This window comes from Cucurbita moschata, unplaced genomic scaffold (assembly GCF_002738365.1).
Source record: "Cucurbita moschata cultivar Rifu unplaced genomic scaffold, Cmos_1.0 Cmo_Scf00018, whole genome shotgun sequence".
NCBI lineage: Eukaryota > Viridiplantae > Streptophyta > Magnoliopsida > Cucurbitales > Cucurbitaceae > Cucurbita > Cucurbita moschata.
Genome location: NW_019268534.1, coordinates 1,888,578 through 1,903,270, shown reverse-complemented (window position 1 = coordinate 1,903,270; position 14,693 = coordinate 1,888,578). Strand labels below are relative to the sequence as shown.

At 38.0% G+C, this 14,693-nt stretch overlaps 4 protein-coding genes across 4 annotated transcripts in view; 2 read left to right on the top strand and 2 right to left on the bottom strand.

Moving 5' to 3' along the window:
* Positions 1-225: 225 nt before the first annotated feature.
* On the bottom strand, positions 226-1,177 carry LOC111456175 (protein SENESCENCE-ASSOCIATED GENE 21, mitochondrial). The gene is made up of 2 exons (XM_023097962.1): positions 900-1,177; positions 226-804 (listed from the first exon to the last, which is right to left on the bottom strand). Exons 1-2 carry the CDS (start codon positions 971-973, stop codon positions 561-563), a joined length of 318 nt encoding a protein of 105 aa, XP_022953730.1. The 5' UTR covers positions 974-1,177; the 3' UTR covers positions 226-560.
* Positions 1,178-2,503: 1,326 nt separating this feature from the next.
* LOC111456153 (poly [ADP-ribose] polymerase 2-like) lies at positions 2,504-8,799 on the top strand. The gene is made up of 18 exons (XM_023097935.1): positions 2,504-2,648; positions 2,745-3,036; positions 3,371-3,492; positions 3,626-3,707; positions 4,189-4,424; positions 4,512-4,638; positions 4,823-4,878; positions 5,142-5,215; positions 5,372-5,418; positions 5,503-5,552; positions 5,793-5,855; positions 6,374-6,454; positions 6,780-6,890; positions 6,969-7,044; positions 7,135-7,277; positions 7,771-7,844; positions 8,070-8,175; positions 8,549-8,799. Exons 1-18 carry the CDS (start codon positions 2,565-2,567, stop codon positions 8,639-8,641), a joined length of 1,917 nt encoding a protein of 638 aa, XP_022953703.1. The 5' UTR covers positions 2,504-2,564; the 3' UTR covers positions 8,642-8,799.
* LOC111456168 (universal stress protein A-like protein) overlaps positions 3,012-14,693 on the bottom strand; it is a 28,186-nt gene continuing 16,504 nt past the window's right edge. Inside the window, exon 5 of the mRNA XM_023097954.1 lies at positions 3,012-3,029. The gene's annotated coding sequence lies outside the window, so the exon portion shown is untranslated. The remainder of the gene's footprint in view (positions 3,030-14,693) is intronic.
* Positions 11,335-14,224, top strand: LOC111456158 (blue-light photoreceptor PHR2-like). Its single transcript, XM_023097940.1, has 4 exons — positions 11,335-12,412; positions 13,257-13,486; positions 13,565-13,636; positions 13,777-14,224. The coding sequence occupies exons 1-4, from the start codon at positions 11,477-11,479 to the stop codon at positions 13,859-13,861; spliced, it is 1,323 nt and encodes a 440-aa protein (XP_022953708.1). The 5' UTR covers positions 11,335-11,476; the 3' UTR covers positions 13,862-14,224.

Sequence of the window (14,693 nt, the reverse complement as noted above, 5' to 3'; positions counted from 1 at the left end):
TACAGAATCTGTTCTTTCACAACCTCAGAATATGCAAGTTTCCACTCATCTCCAAGAAGGTTCCAAGTGAATTTAGTTTTTCTTATCACTGCGTTTCCATATTGAATTTCTTGTCCCCGAAATTTCCGGTGTTTTCAGAGCTTAAACCGCTCGATTCACTTCCACCTTTTCATCTGTCTTTTGTTTCATCACATAAAAAGAATTTAAAGAATTTGAAGATCAAAACAACAGAAACCAAAGGGGAGTGCCTATTTATTCATCATGTATTCATACTACTACAGTGACGGAAAACATTTAAAATCCTAGACACAGAGTATTGTAGAGTGATTTTGATAAAAGAAACTTAACGTCTGAACGGTAGTCGGAAACGCCGCCGATCGAAGCCCTAGAGCCTGTTTTTAATCCCTGAACTGCTTCATAAATTCCACACTCACGCCCGATCAAATCCTCTTCCGATTTCGATCCGAAGCCCGAAGGCCTCTGTTCGCTTCAGAGAATCCGATCATCTTCTTAGGTTTTCTAATATAACTTACTTTCAATTCATTTCGAGAAAAACGCCTTTAATTCCTGTTATTAAGGAGAGCCGAACGAAGTTCGGCAACATCTATCTCATCGGCGCGATTCTCCGGCCGGTAATACCCCGTGACAGGATCCGGCACCCAAGAAACCTTCTCAGACGATCCAACAACCTTCTCCTCCCCCGATTTCTTCAACAGATTACTGTTCATCGCCGCCGCAACACTTCCTCCCTTGACCGCACTCGACGCAACTCCTTGCGAAGCCGTCGCCGCCGCGTAGCCACGCCTAACCATACAAACAACAATTATACAAATATTAACATAAAAAACACTACAATCGAGACAAAGATCCAAGAAAAAACGGAGAAAAAAAAGAAGCACCTGCTGAGAGCGGAAGAGAATCCATCGGCAACGAGAGCGGATATGACCTTAACGTTGGAGAAAGAGCGAGCCATTGGAAGATGAATATAAAAGCAAGAAATCAATAAAAACTCAAAGCGCTGTTGGTGGAGAGATCTTCTTCGGAACAAGATTCTTCAACGTTGTTTGTTTCTCGAGAAAATCCTCCACAACAGCGGAAGAGAAACCTGTAAGAGAATTTGTAAAAATGGAGCAGTTCTTTTTTGCAAGTGGAGACGAGTGAAGAAGAAGTGGAAGAGAGGAGGTTTATATAGAGGCGTTTTGGCAGGGTTACAGACGAAGTAGGCGGGAGGGCGAGGCATCGTGGTCGCACACGTGGTTGTACACGTGGCGAGTGGACATACGATGATGGGAAGGCGGGTCAACTGTGGTCATGGTCCCTCTTACGCGATTTTAATCTCCGGCCTGTTTCTTTTTTATATTATTATATGTTTTTTTAAATTATTAAAAAAAAAACATTTTATCCCTAAATTTTTATGATTTTGTTTTTGTAATTTTAAATTTATAATAATTTAATTTGGCCTGTATTAATTTAATCGAAAAAATATCTATAGAATATTAAGATTATTATTATCATTTATTTTATTTCAAAATACGACGTTAAAATTATTTACCTGATCGGTTCGACATTAATTGTTGTAGTATGTGGGCCCGCCCGAACCTTGACCAATATAAAAATATTGACTTTTAATAATACCTTTTAACATAGACGCTTTATTAAAAGTATATATATATATATATTTATTTATTTATTGCACACATAGATAGATATAGAGATATATTCACCCACGTGTTCAACAAGAAAAATGTAAAAAAATAAAAATAGATATAAAGAGTGTATATGATAAGTGGGTTGAAAATAGAAATTAGTGTATTAAATTATAATTTGTTCTTGATATTATTAAAAAAAATTAATTGATAATACTTCAATTAAAAAGAAAAAATTAAATGTTAAAATCAACCTTTTATTTTATAAATATTACTAATATTTAAGAAATTAAACTATAGAAAAATTGTGGTAAAAGGTCAAAATGGTAACTTCATCCATTTGGACGTGTTCTCATCGTCATAAAGGAGAACAAAATCGTGTCCCGCACTCTTTGAAAATTAAAATGACAATATCATCCTTACATTCCCCACGAAGAATTATTCTCAGCTTCTTAAGGACTCTTCCTCCGATATTCTGGAAAAATACACCTCCATTCTTAAAATTAGGAAAATAACCACCTCAAATTCTACATAGACAAAAATACCCCTACCTTACGAAATAAATTCACTCTCAAATTTCTCTAAAAAAAAAAAGTTTCCCAGAGTTTTATTTTCCTATATATATTTTGTTCGAAAATTGTGTTACATAGATAAGACAAATAACGGTCTATGAAAGAAGAGTTTTTTTTTTTTTCCCCTATTTTACCATCGACCCGTACTAATTAAAACATTTATATATTTTGTTATTTCACATAGGGGCAAATTTGTCTTTTCGCTACAGCTTCAGTGCTATATTTCTCATTTCAAGACAAATTCAACTGGCTTTCTCTGTGTCCATGAATTTTCTGCAAATGTCCTTGCGTGGGCGTTTACTATAAAAACTCCTCTCCGGAACTGTCACAGCTCATACCTGTGAAAATGGCGAACAAGCTCAGAGTGGACGAACTCCGGACTCAACTGGCTCAACGTGGTCTCGATACCTCTGGAACTAAGCCTGCTCTGGTTTTCAATCTGAATCCTTACTCTCATTTTGTTCTAATCGCATTCTTCTCTTGCTTCCGTTGACCACGATTTTCGTTTTTGTTTTTGTTTATACAGGTTCTTCGCCTAGAATCCGCCATTCGCGATGAGGAAAAGTCGTTGAAAGGTAAGGATGCTGCTGCGACCAATAGGAAAAAGAGAGGGAGGGACTCGGAAGATGCTAGAAACTCGGACGGAAGTGACTTAATCAGAGATGTGGAGAAGTTACGGGAAATGAATGCACAGCAACTGCGAGATGAGGCGGTTCGTCGTGGCATTGCTTCCACTGGTTCAAAGAAGGAGTTGCTGAAAAGGATTTGTGATGATTGTGAGAAAAAGAAAGAGGAAGAAGCGGAAGATGAAACTGACGGTATATGGAATTATATCTTGATTGGAGTGAATTTTTTTATATTGTCAAGAATCGATTGTGTTTGGTTCATTGTTAATTTCTATTGGCGTTTCTAGATTAGTTAGCGAAGAAAATGGCGCGAAACTTGTGGTTAGAAGCTAATTTAGTAAGTTGAACTTGGAAGGATATTTCAATCAGGAAGACCTAGAAATTATTAATTATGAGCTTGAGTTGTAAATGTATCAGGAGTGTCGAAAATAGAGGGTTGAAAGTGGATAATCTTTTAGAAACACCGGTCATTATCAGTATATATCATTCAATTAGGGAATAATTGTTTTTCGTGGTTTGTTCACAGCTTGTAAGGATGGAAATGTTGTCACCAAGGAGAAGATTGTTACAGCGACCAAAAAGGGTTCAGCAGTACTGGATCAGTGGCTTCCAGATCATATCAAGGCACAGTATCATGTTCTACAAGTGGTAAGTCCAAATAGATTCAGTAGAAATGCATAGCTCTGACTAATTGGTAAGTAAGTCGATGTCGAAACACACATCTTGCCTTTCAACACGTTGTTTAGTTTTCTAAGCATGAACAGCAATTATTGATTTGCAGGGTGATGAAATCTACGATGCCATGTTGAATCAGACTAATGTTGGATTCAACAATAACAAGTTTTATGTGATTCAAGCACTTGGTAAACTTCTATCCCTTTGATGAACATTGTTTACTTGACTCGATTTTGATTTAATAGTAAATGTGGTGTGCCTGGAGTCTGAGGAGGGATGACACTGACAGTCTTCCGGTATATTTGACCTGGGTTGAACAAAAACATTTGAAAATTAGAAATGGAAATGCTGGACCACTTGGATAAACAACTGATAGTGATTGTAAAATTTTTGGGGTTATGAGTGGATAAATAGTTCAAACAAAATTCATGCAGCTGATCACAAAGGAGAGTTTTACTTCTTTGGTGTAGATTTTGTAAAACTTTCCAATACAGAGAATGTGGTCTGCATTTTATTTCCAGGAGGGAAAATAGATAAGGCTTTAAGCTTAACTGGTTCTATTGTTGAAAAAGATAGGACATATCCGATGAAGGCTTTTTTTTATTTAGTTTTGGAATTTCATCTTTTTGAATATGATACACTAAATGCTGGAATTTCCATCCTTTGCAGAATCTGATGGTGGTGGTTCTTACATGGTTTACTCCAGGTGGGGAAGAGTAGGTGTGAAGGGACAAGACGATAAACTAGGTCCTTACACATCAAAAGAAAGGGCAATACGAGAATTCGAGCAAAAATTCTTTTCTAAAACCAAGAATTATTGGTCGAACAGAAAAGAGTTTATTTGTCGCCCAAAGAGTTATACCTGGTTGGAGATGGACTACAGCAAAAATGAAAAAGAATTATCAGTAAGTTCTATATGAAAAGATGACCTCTGTATCCAAATGGAAATAACGTCCATATTTTGCTTCCTATGACTCCATTGTTGACTTTAGGTCAACGAGAAACGTGGATCTACTTCAGAGGTTCAACCTCGTGAAACAAAACTTGAGCCACGCATTGCAAAGTTTATCTCTCTCATTAGCAACATGAATATGATGAAGCAACAGATGATGGAAATAGGTCAGTTCACCCTTTATTACACTTCCATTTCCCTCCTATGTATCAGGTTAATATTAAATATGAAAAAATTTAATGTTTCATTAAGTGATCTGTTTTAAGGATTCTTTTGAATGGGTTCATTTGTGTGCAACCACTTGAAGAGAAAAAAGTCAATTAGAAAAAAACTGGAACTTGTATTTTATAGGGTACAATGCTGAAAAGTTGCCACTTGGAAAGCTGAGTAAATCTACAATTTTAAAGGCAAGTACTTGATCTGTTGAAATTTCTCATTTGCATATGTTTCAACAGGTTCCTGAGTTTGTTAGATATGTAGGGCCTTTTTCTATATTGTTGGAACTGGAATTCTGCTTGAAAATGAATGTTAAGCTTATTCATATCAAGTTACGAACACTGAGAGAAAGCTCTTATTCATATAACCTATATGAGACATGGCCACCTGTCTTTTTAATTTCTGAATGTTGAACTTGAACTTTTGAATTTATATGCTGTCCCTATTTATTTAGGGTTATGAGGTCTTGAAAAGGATTGCTGATGTGATTACCCAGTCAAACAGGAGTCAACTTGAGCAACTAAGTGGGTAAGTTTGCACCTGATGCTCTGTGGTTTCTCATCTACGCATGTTCAATATTCTCAAAACCTCAAAGAGTAAAACAACTCTTCAAATTATACACCCTGATTTTTTTAATTAAGTTTTGAGTTCTGGATTAAAAGGTGTTGCACATGTTTCTGGCAGGGAATTTTACACCGTAATTCCACACGACTTTGGATTTAAGAATATGCGTGAGTCCTCTCTGTCCTTCTTATAATCACATATTGCCTTGATCTGAATTAACAACTGAACCACTGTGAAATTTATGATGACAGGGGAATTTGTAATCGATACCCCTCAAAAGTTGAAAAGCAAGTTGGAAATGGTAGTGTTCACTTTTCCTTTGAAGTATCTGCCGTTACTCTTGGCTTTCCTCTATCTAGATATTCCCAAAATGATATAACTAAATAATGAGCTAAATGAAAACTATGTTGAAAGGACCATTTAAATATTTAGCTGCTAATCGATCATCTTTTTGCTGCATGATCTTGAATTATAACAAAAATTTCATGTCGATTTTTACCTCGTTCATGTATCTAAATGACTGTTACTTATTGACTTGAAGGTTGAGGCGTTGGGTGAAATTGAGCTAGCCACAAAATTGTTGGAGGATGTTAATAGTATCCAGGTATTACTGTTGGGTACTTGTTTTCTTTCAACATAGCAATGCATGTTAAAACTTTTGTCAAATATCACATTTGAAGAACGAAGCATATATTCCGATATCTTTCCTTCTCCTGCCTTGGTTAATATCCATGTCAACTGAACTACAAGAATAACCGCATCAAGAGGCCTTTCTTATATTTGCAATTTGTAGCTGAAATGAGTTTCTCAAACTCCTCATGCTCTTTTATCAAGCACATGTTTCTTGTTTCATTATGAGGCACAAGTTATAATTTTGACATTCTAAATCTTTTACTGCTATTTCAATGATGCATATTCTTATCTAATAAAATTTTGTTTCTTATGAACATAAACCAACAGTTTAGTACTTTTGACCTTTAGAAATTGCTACGTCCTGATTATATCTGTTTTTATTGAAGTATAACATCTTTTGATATATTCTAGATCTAGGACTTGTTGAAAGCTAGCCAGCTGATTCCATTGCTAGGTTGTGTTTACGGTCTTATTCTGTCGTTATTACAGGAGGACCCCTTGTCTTTTCATTACCAACGCCTTCATTGTGAACTGTCACCAGTTGAAGTTGATTCTGAGGAATTCTCTATGGTAATGATTGTATTTCAATTTGTTTGTTTAGTCTTTTAATTTTGGATGAATTAATAGGGTGTTAGGAATCATGAACCTCCACAATGATATGATATCGTCCACTTTGAGCATAAGCTCTCATGACTTATTTTTGGTTTCCCCAAAAGACCTCATACCAATGGAGATGTATTCCTTACTTATAAATCCATGATCAACTCCTTAATTAGTTGATGTGGGACTCCTCTCTCAACAATCCTCAACATAGGGTGCCTCTGGCATTCATCATTATTTGCGCTAGCAGAAAAACAAGCCTTTGGCTTCTTTACTACTTTTATTTTTTTTTCAGGTTTCAAAGTATGCACAGAATACACATGCAAAAACACATTCAAAGTATACTGTTGATATTGTTCAAATATTTAAGTTATCAAGAGAGGGAGAAAATGAGCGTTTCAAGAAGGTGCTTGCCATTTACTTTCCTCTGTTAGTAAACGACTTAATCCTATTTATTGATTATTATCTTTTACACTGTGAATAGTTTTCGAATACAAAGAACAGGAAGCTCTTGTGGCATGGTTCTCGGCTTACAAATTGGACTGGCATTCTGTCCCAAGGTCTTCATTTTTTAGTTTGATTACTTGACTTTCATTTGTGATTGCTCATCTAACCACAGAATGATGAATGCAAATTGAACATCTTACCAGGTTTACGCATAGCTCCACCTGAAGCACCTGTAACAGGTTATATGTTCGGGAAGGGGGTCTACTTTGCTGATATGTTCTCAAAAAGTGCAAACTATTGTTATGCATCTAATGCCGCCACAACAGGCGTTCTGCTTTTATGTGAGGTTGTTCTTCATCTTACTACTTAAACATATTAGGAATCACGAATCTCTACGATATTGTCCACTTTGAACATAAGCTCTCGTGACTTTACTTTTAGTTTCTCCAAAAGACCTCATATACCAAAAAAATGGAGATGTATTCCTTACTTATAAATTCATGATCATCCCCTTAATTAGCCGATGTGGGACTCTCTCCAAACGATTCTCAACGAAACATATGGAAGGTTGAGTTTATGCATCTGAGCTCCTGGCTTTTGGATGTCATGTTTTCCTTTTATGGCTATTTGGAAGTTGGTAACAGCTCCAAAGAGGCTCAGATCATATGCCGATTGAAATGTTGTCTCTGGAAATGTGATTTGAGTTCCAGTAGTTATGCTTACCCCATTCTTAGTAGTTATGTTAAGTTTATTTATCATTTATCCTTACTATGAAGATTGCGTTTGCCTTTCATTGTCATGATTAAATGTACTAAAATTGTTTGCTTCGAAATCTCTAGGTTGCGCTCGGCGACATGGTCGAACTTCTAGATGCAAACTACGATGCTGACAAGTTGCCCGAGGGGAAGCTGAGGTTTGTTGCCTGTCTGAAATCTCTACGTTGTTTCTTGTTCTCTGAAATTTTAAAGTAAAAACAAGAAATGGGCAACAAAAATGGCCCTTAGTTCTCTCATTTATAAGTTTCATGTTTTCACTTGCCTCCTAGCTATGAGACTGACGTCTTAGATAAAACTAAACCCATGGTCACATTTGCTTAATTTAAAGATAGCCAGTCATAACATAATGCCTAATATTACAGCACAAAAGGAGTTGGACAAACTGAACCGAACCCCTCCGAAGCTGTTACGCTTGATGATGGCATTGTTGTACCCTTGGGAAAACCAAAACAGGATCAACATCGTAAGGTATAGTTTTTTGTATCAGCCCAAGCTCACCGCTAACAAATATTATCAGCATCGAAAGGATGCTGGGCCCCCAAAGGGGAGTGGATTGTGAGATCCCACCTCGATTGGAGAGGGGAGCAAAGCATTCCTTTATAAGGGTGTGGAACCTCTCCCTAGCAGACGCGTTTTAAAAACCGTTTGGCTAACGGCGATACATAACGGGTCAAAGCGGATAATAGTTACTAACGGTGGACTTGGGCCGTTACATTCTCTCTTTTCAGTACAGATTAGTTTACCATGTTTCGTACGAAAATCAGTTTCTTTTATCTTTCACATCGTTAATTGATTATCGGCAAATGTTAGCCTAAATCGTGGTCTCTGATTCTTCTCTCAGGGTGCCTTATTGTATAATGAGTATATAGTGTACAATGTGGATCAAATTAGGATGCGCTATGTTCTTCAAGTGACTTTCAATTTTAAACGCTGACGGGCAGCACGGGCATTGCCCATTTCTATCTGCCAGTGTCCCATCCTTTGGTCAGTGACGCTATCTTATGGTGAGTGTTTAGGGGAGCAGAAAGTAATCTATGTGATGTAATATAGTTAAAAGAAGAAATAAAGATCGTCTCTCTCTATCTCCTCCCACCAAGTTTTCAAATTTTAGTTCATACCTTAACCCTAATCCTAATCGACATGTCTCTAGCCCACCGCTAGCAGATATTGTCTGTTTTAGCCCGTTAGTATTGTCATTAGCCTCACGATTTTAAAACATGTCTAGCAAGGAGAAGTTTTTAAACTAAGAAATGCTTTGTTCCCCTCTCCAATTGATGTAGGGTCAGCCTCCTCGCTAGCTTCGATACTATTGTAATAGCTCAAACTCACCACTAGTAGATATTGTTCACTTTGGCTCGTTACATATCGTCGTCAACCTTCTAGTTTCAAAACACATCTAGTAGGAAAAATATTTTACACCAAGGAATGTTTTGTTTTTCTATTCAATCGATGTAGAATCTCACAGTTACTAAGTTAAATTGCAAGTGAGCGTAAATAACATGTTTCACGCACAACCAAGGAAAGGAAATTTACTAACCATAATGCCAAAAATGAGAACTTTACCAGGAGGCAAGACATTCATGTCTTACCAGTTCAAATTTTTCTACTTCACGTGTAACGTAATAAGCTTACTCAAAAGTTTAACCTCAAATCATAGGAACATAACGAGGTAACCAAAATCGAACACTTCACTATTCTTTTTTGCCAAAGAGGAGAAAAAGGAAAATGCAGAGGGAGGAATGATGTATGAATGGGCAACAAGCAACCCATTATTCTTGTAGAATGCAATGAATCGGAGGGACCAAGATTTGAAACCCAACACAACACAACACAACCAGTACGGCCCTTTTTTAGTTCTGTCGCTGTTCTTCTCCTCTATAAAAAGTGAAACATGTTCATGAAACTTTGCTTGTAGAAAACAATAAACAACGTTGTTTGTTCCTTCGCAACAAAGCATTTATTTCTCTTACAGCCAAAACATGTCCCTTTGTAAAACCCAACACGCTTGTCCTTCAAAAGTCTCCCTCTACATCCCACTCTTACCTCACTCTCAATCTATCCTATTCTTCCTAAATTATAAAAATAACCCTTTTATTTTTTTTTCAAAATTACAATAATACCCTTTAACTTTCCGTAAGCGTTTCCGTGCTACTCTTATATAGTGTTTATAATATTCTTCTTTTAATTTGAACTATTTTTTTTAATAATATATCATCCAACGATCTCTCATATCATATCATACATTCATATCATATCATACATGCAAACCCAAAAAAAAGTACAATTTCTCCTCATCCAGAGGGGGAGGGAGGGAGAGAGAGAGAGAGCGTTCTTTCTGAAACAAGAGGACTAACTTCTTTCTGAAACAATTTTATGTTAGATGATTTCTTATAAATTTTCACATGCTTGTGAGATCTCACAATCGTAGGGGAGGAGAACGAAACATCCTTCGTAAGGGTGTAAAAACCTTTCCTTAGACGCGTTTTAGAGCTTTGAGGGGAAGCTCAAAAAGGAAAGTCCAACGAGAATGATACCCGCTAGCAGTGAGCTTGAATAAAAATAGAGTTGGTACGTTTTTTTTACTAAGGAAATGAATTGAATTTGTTGTATTATATGATAATAATGAGGGGGTATGGCATGCCATGCCAAACATTTTTTTCTCCATCCTATTTCTCTCTCTTCAAACCCTAAAGATTTATTTATAAATATCCAATCCTTTCTTCTTCCTTCTTCTTCATAGCTTTGTTGTGGACCAAGTGGGTGAGAAAGCTCTTGCTGGAGAAGCAGGGCACGTGCAAGCTCAGCCATTTCTAACCCATTTGCACGTGCTCCCCTTCTCCAACATGCCTTCCTCACCTTTTTCTCACCTTCCATGGCTTCCGCCCAACTTTGCTCCTTCACGCAGGTAATTTATTAGTTATTATTTATTATTATTAGTTTATTTGTTCTAATATACTTTTATAAAATAAATTAAGTCGGAGCTTGTAGTCAAGAAGAATCGAGAAACTCCTCATCGATAGGAGAGTGAAACGAACATTTTGTATAAGGGTGTGGAAACCTCTCCTCAACCTACGTGTTTTAAACCGTGAGGCTGACGACGATACGTAACGGGTCAAAGCGGACAATATCTATGGGTAATGGACTTTGGCTGTAAGAGCCAGACACTAGGCTATGTGCTAGCGAAGAGGTTGAGCCTTGAAGGAGGTGGACACGTGGTGGTGTGCTAGTAAGGATGCTGGCCCTAGAGAGAGTGGATTGGGGTCCCACATCAATTGAAAAAGAAAACAAGTGCTAGGAAGGACGTTGGATCTCTAAGAGGTGGATTGTGAGATCCGACGTTGTTTGGGAAGGAGAACGAAACATTTTTTTTAGAAGGGCATGGAAACCTCCCCTACTAAACACGTTTTAAAAAACCCAAATTAGATAATATGTATCAGTAGTGGTGGGTTTGGACGGTTACACTTAGAAACAGTATTGCTTAAATAAAATATTATTTAAGGTCAAATATGTAAAGCTAAAATTAGTAGATTGTTAAATACTCTTATTTTATTTGTTATTATTTAAATAAATTGAATAACCTAAATTAAAAATTTTGGAATATAAATTAAATAACAACGCGACGGCCGATGTTCACCAGCGACAGGAGCAGGCGTACATTTTTAGAACATTCAAATTAAGAATGCTCACTCCACCAACTCCCTCCAAATCCCCTCACACGCAGCGAGCGATGCGAAATTGTTGAATCTCTCATCAAAATCAAGCTACAATCATGGATTGCAGCTCCAACGTGATCGAAAATTCTGAACCCAACTCATCGGAGGATCGAACGCCGGCCGTTCCAGTTCACTCGCCGCAACTCGCCGTCGCTTCTCTCGCTCTGTCTCAGTCAACGGCCAATTTTCTCGACCAAACCAAATTTTCTGGGTTGTTTTCTCGGCGGCCTAAGAGGGATGAAGTTCCCACTCAAGCTTTTTCGCTTTCTCGCTTACCCATTTCCTGTTCTTCTCTCTGCCCCCCAAAAATCTCTCTCAAATCCACCATTTCTGCGAATCCACTTCAAATCCCTTTTTCTTTAGTCCCTCGCCGTCCCTCACAGCCCTCCAATGGCGCCGGATTTCGTCGAGCTACCATCGTTTGGTTCCGTAACGATCTACGGCTCCACGATAACGAATGCCTAAACTCCGCTAATAACGATTCCATGTCCGTCTTGCCTGTTTACTGTTTCGATCCGAGAGATTACGGTAAATCGTCGTCAGCCACGTTTGTGATTGAATCGGTCTCGGATTTGCGGAAGAATCTCCAGGCGAAGGGCTCTAATCTTGTTGTTCGAATTGGGAAACCTGAAACTGTTCTTGTTGAATTGGCTAAGGAAATTGGGGCTGATGCAGTGTATGCCCATTACGAGGTTTTGCAGGACGAAATGGAGACGGAGGAGAGGGTTGAGTGTGCGATGAAGGAAGAGAATGTTGAGGTGAAGTACTTTTGGGGAAGCACTTTGTATCATATTGATGATATTCCGTTTAAAATAGAGGATATGCCGTCGAGCCATGATGAATTTAAAGAGCAAATTCAAGGATTAAGTGTGAGGAAGATGATTGAAGGTTTGGATAAGATGAAGGGGTTGCCTTCTCGTGGTGATGTTGAGCCAGGGGACATTCCTTCTTTGTCTGATTTGAATCTCAATCAACCTGTGGCTATGTCTAAGGTTTGTTCTTGTTCTTGTTCTTGTTGTTCATAGCTGCTTGAATGTCGTTTTGTTTTGGGATTGTTGTGCTGTTTTGTTCATTTGGGTAATCTTGTTACTGGCAGGAGAAGTTGATTCAATAATGCTTGATGATTTAATAGTTGATCTTTGATTTCAACCCGGAAGTTCATGGTTGGTGAAATGAGAAGAACATTAGATAAACTCATTTAGTATCTTATTTTTTACTCAAAATGTTACATTGTGATTGTCTTTCTGGGGTTCGTTTGGCATTTAGTTGCATCATGATTGACCTTCCACTGTGCTGTTTGGGCTATGGTTTCTTGGTTGGGAGTAGGTACAACTTTTGAATTGTGTAATAGGCATTCGATCCCACCTCAGTTAGAGAGGGGAATGAAACATTTTTCATAAGGGTGTGGAAACCTCTCCTTAGTAGACGCGTTTTAAAACTGTGAGGTTGATGACGATACGTAACGGGCCAAATCACACATTGTCTACTAGTGGTGGGCTTGAGCTGTTACATATGGTGTTAGAGCTAGACGTCGGGTGGTGTCCCACCGAGGACGCTGGACCCCCAAGGAGGGTGGATTGTGAGATCTCACCTCGGTTGGGGAGGGGAACAAGCATTCCTTATAAGGGTGTAAAAACCTCTCCCTAGTAGATGTGTTCTAAAACCGTGAGGCTGACAGCGATATGTAACGGACCAAAGTGGACAATATCTATTAGTAGTGGGTTTGTGCGGTTACAAATGGTATTCCAGTGGTTGAACAGCTTTAGAGTTCATGATTGGGAATAAATGATGAGAGTATTCTTGAAATATCTCAACATTGTTAACTTCTTCATATAGGAAGGATGGCTAGCTCCTAATACTCCTCAAGTGGGAGGGGAGACTGAAGCACTTCATAGGCTTAAAACATATGCAGCTGAGTGCCGAGCCCAACGACCGAACACGACCAACAACAGTGCTCAAAATAGCATATATGGTGCTACCTTTTCAAACAAAATCTCTCCATGGCTAACCACGGGTTGCATTTCACCTCGCTCGGTGGTCGACGAGTTAAACAAAACTGTTTCCAGGTGCACATCCCCCACCTGTTTCATCTTCCTTTTGAGGCACAATAGTTGTTGAGAAAATCTTCTTATGTGTGGTAACAGGAAGAATGATGGTGGCTATGACACTGGAACAAACTGGGTGATGTTTGAGTTGTTATGGAGGGACTTCTTCAGGTAAGGCCCAAGTTTATGCATCTAAATCTGTACATTTCTGTGTTGAAAGCTGATCAGTTGGTGTGAGCTAATGAGCAATCCTTGTGGTTTTATTCTTGAAACACTATATTAATGCACACCCAATTGTTGATCTATTGCAGATTCATTACCAAGAAATGCAATTCAACAAAGAAACGACAGCCTAATCCTTCTCCAGCCACGGCTTCCATGACCGCCCTTGCTTAGGGAGAGTTCAAAAGAGCAGACATATCTCATGTTGTAGTGTCATTTCTTGATCCTTCCAATTACCCCTACATTGCTTTTGTAAATGTTGTCTTTGATATACCAGCTGCACGCCTGCCTTGACCCTTGTCCCGTTTGCTTAGAAGACCGCGCCTAGTGTCACGTTCCAAATCCTTTTTTTACATGTTTTCATCTTAGGTAGGCCTTTACTATTTCATATTGTGTCAATATGGAGGTGTATTACCGTTCACTAAAATAATGTCTACACCCGTTAGGGCTAAAATGTCCAAAGTGTACTATAAGGGGATATGGCTAATTGTCACTTTTTCTACCCGGATTATACGCAATCACATCTGTTGTTGTTGCCTACTCGTTTTTAGCTTATAACATTTTTTTTTTCAAATTGTTTTCAACATATTTTATTGCTAATGTTTCCAAAACATTTATCTCAAACGTTGTTCGTGAAGTCTGAATTTCTCACGGTTGATTTGATTTTTGGGTTAGAATAAGTGTTGTACAAGTGTTGTCTCGTCGTCGGATCACATAACGTCTTCAAAAGTTGAATATTCACATTTTTTTAATTTCTATTTTTCTTGTACAAACTCAAATGATCAATTTTATCTCAAACTAGGAATGAGAAAAGAACATGAAGACAAGGAACTATGTGATGAAAGATCGAGCTTGAATCTTCATGCAAATCGTACCATATGAGCTTGAATTTCAAACCAAGATCTATGAGTTTACGTAGTTGTCACAGTGATCAAAGGGCTTCTAAAATAAAAAGGAGGCCATGTAATTTGAGGGGCGATTGCAGAATGCAAAACATGAATGAATA

Excerpts from the sequence above, each read along its gene's own strand:
- LOC111456158 (XM_023097940.1), top strand. The coding sequence starts at position 11,477 with ATGGATTGCAGCTCCAACGTGATCGAAAATTCTGAACCCAACTCATCG. Across the intron at positions 12,413-13,256 it reads AACCTGTGGCTATGTCTAAG|GAAGGATGGCTAGCTCCTAA; the intron begins GTTTGTTCTTGT and ends TTCTTCATATAG. Across the intron at positions 13,637-13,776 it reads TTATGGAGGGACTTCTTCAG|ATTCATTACCAAGAAATGCA; the intron begins GTAAGGCCCAAG and ends GATCTATTGCAG.
- LOC111456153 (XM_023097935.1), top strand. The coding sequence starts at position 2,565 with ATGGCGAACAAGCTCAGAGTGGACGAACTCCGGACTCAACTGGCTCAA. Across the intron at positions 5,419-5,502 it reads CTTTGGATTTAAGAATATGC|GGGAATTTGTAATCGATACC; the intron begins GTGAGTCCTCTC and ends TTATGATGACAG. Across the intron at positions 7,278-7,770 it reads GCGTTCTGCTTTTATGTGAG|GTTGCGCTCGGCGACATGGT; the intron begins GTTGTTCTTCAT and ends CGAAATCTCTAG.
- LOC111456175 (XM_023097962.1), bottom strand. The coding sequence starts at position 973 with ATGGCTCGCTCTTTCTCCAACGTTAAGGTCATATCCGCTCTCGTTGCC. Across the intron at positions 805-899 it reads TTCTCTTCCGCTCTCAGCAG|GCGTGGCTACGCGGCGGCGA; the intron begins GTGCTTCTTTTT and ends TTGTATGGTTAG.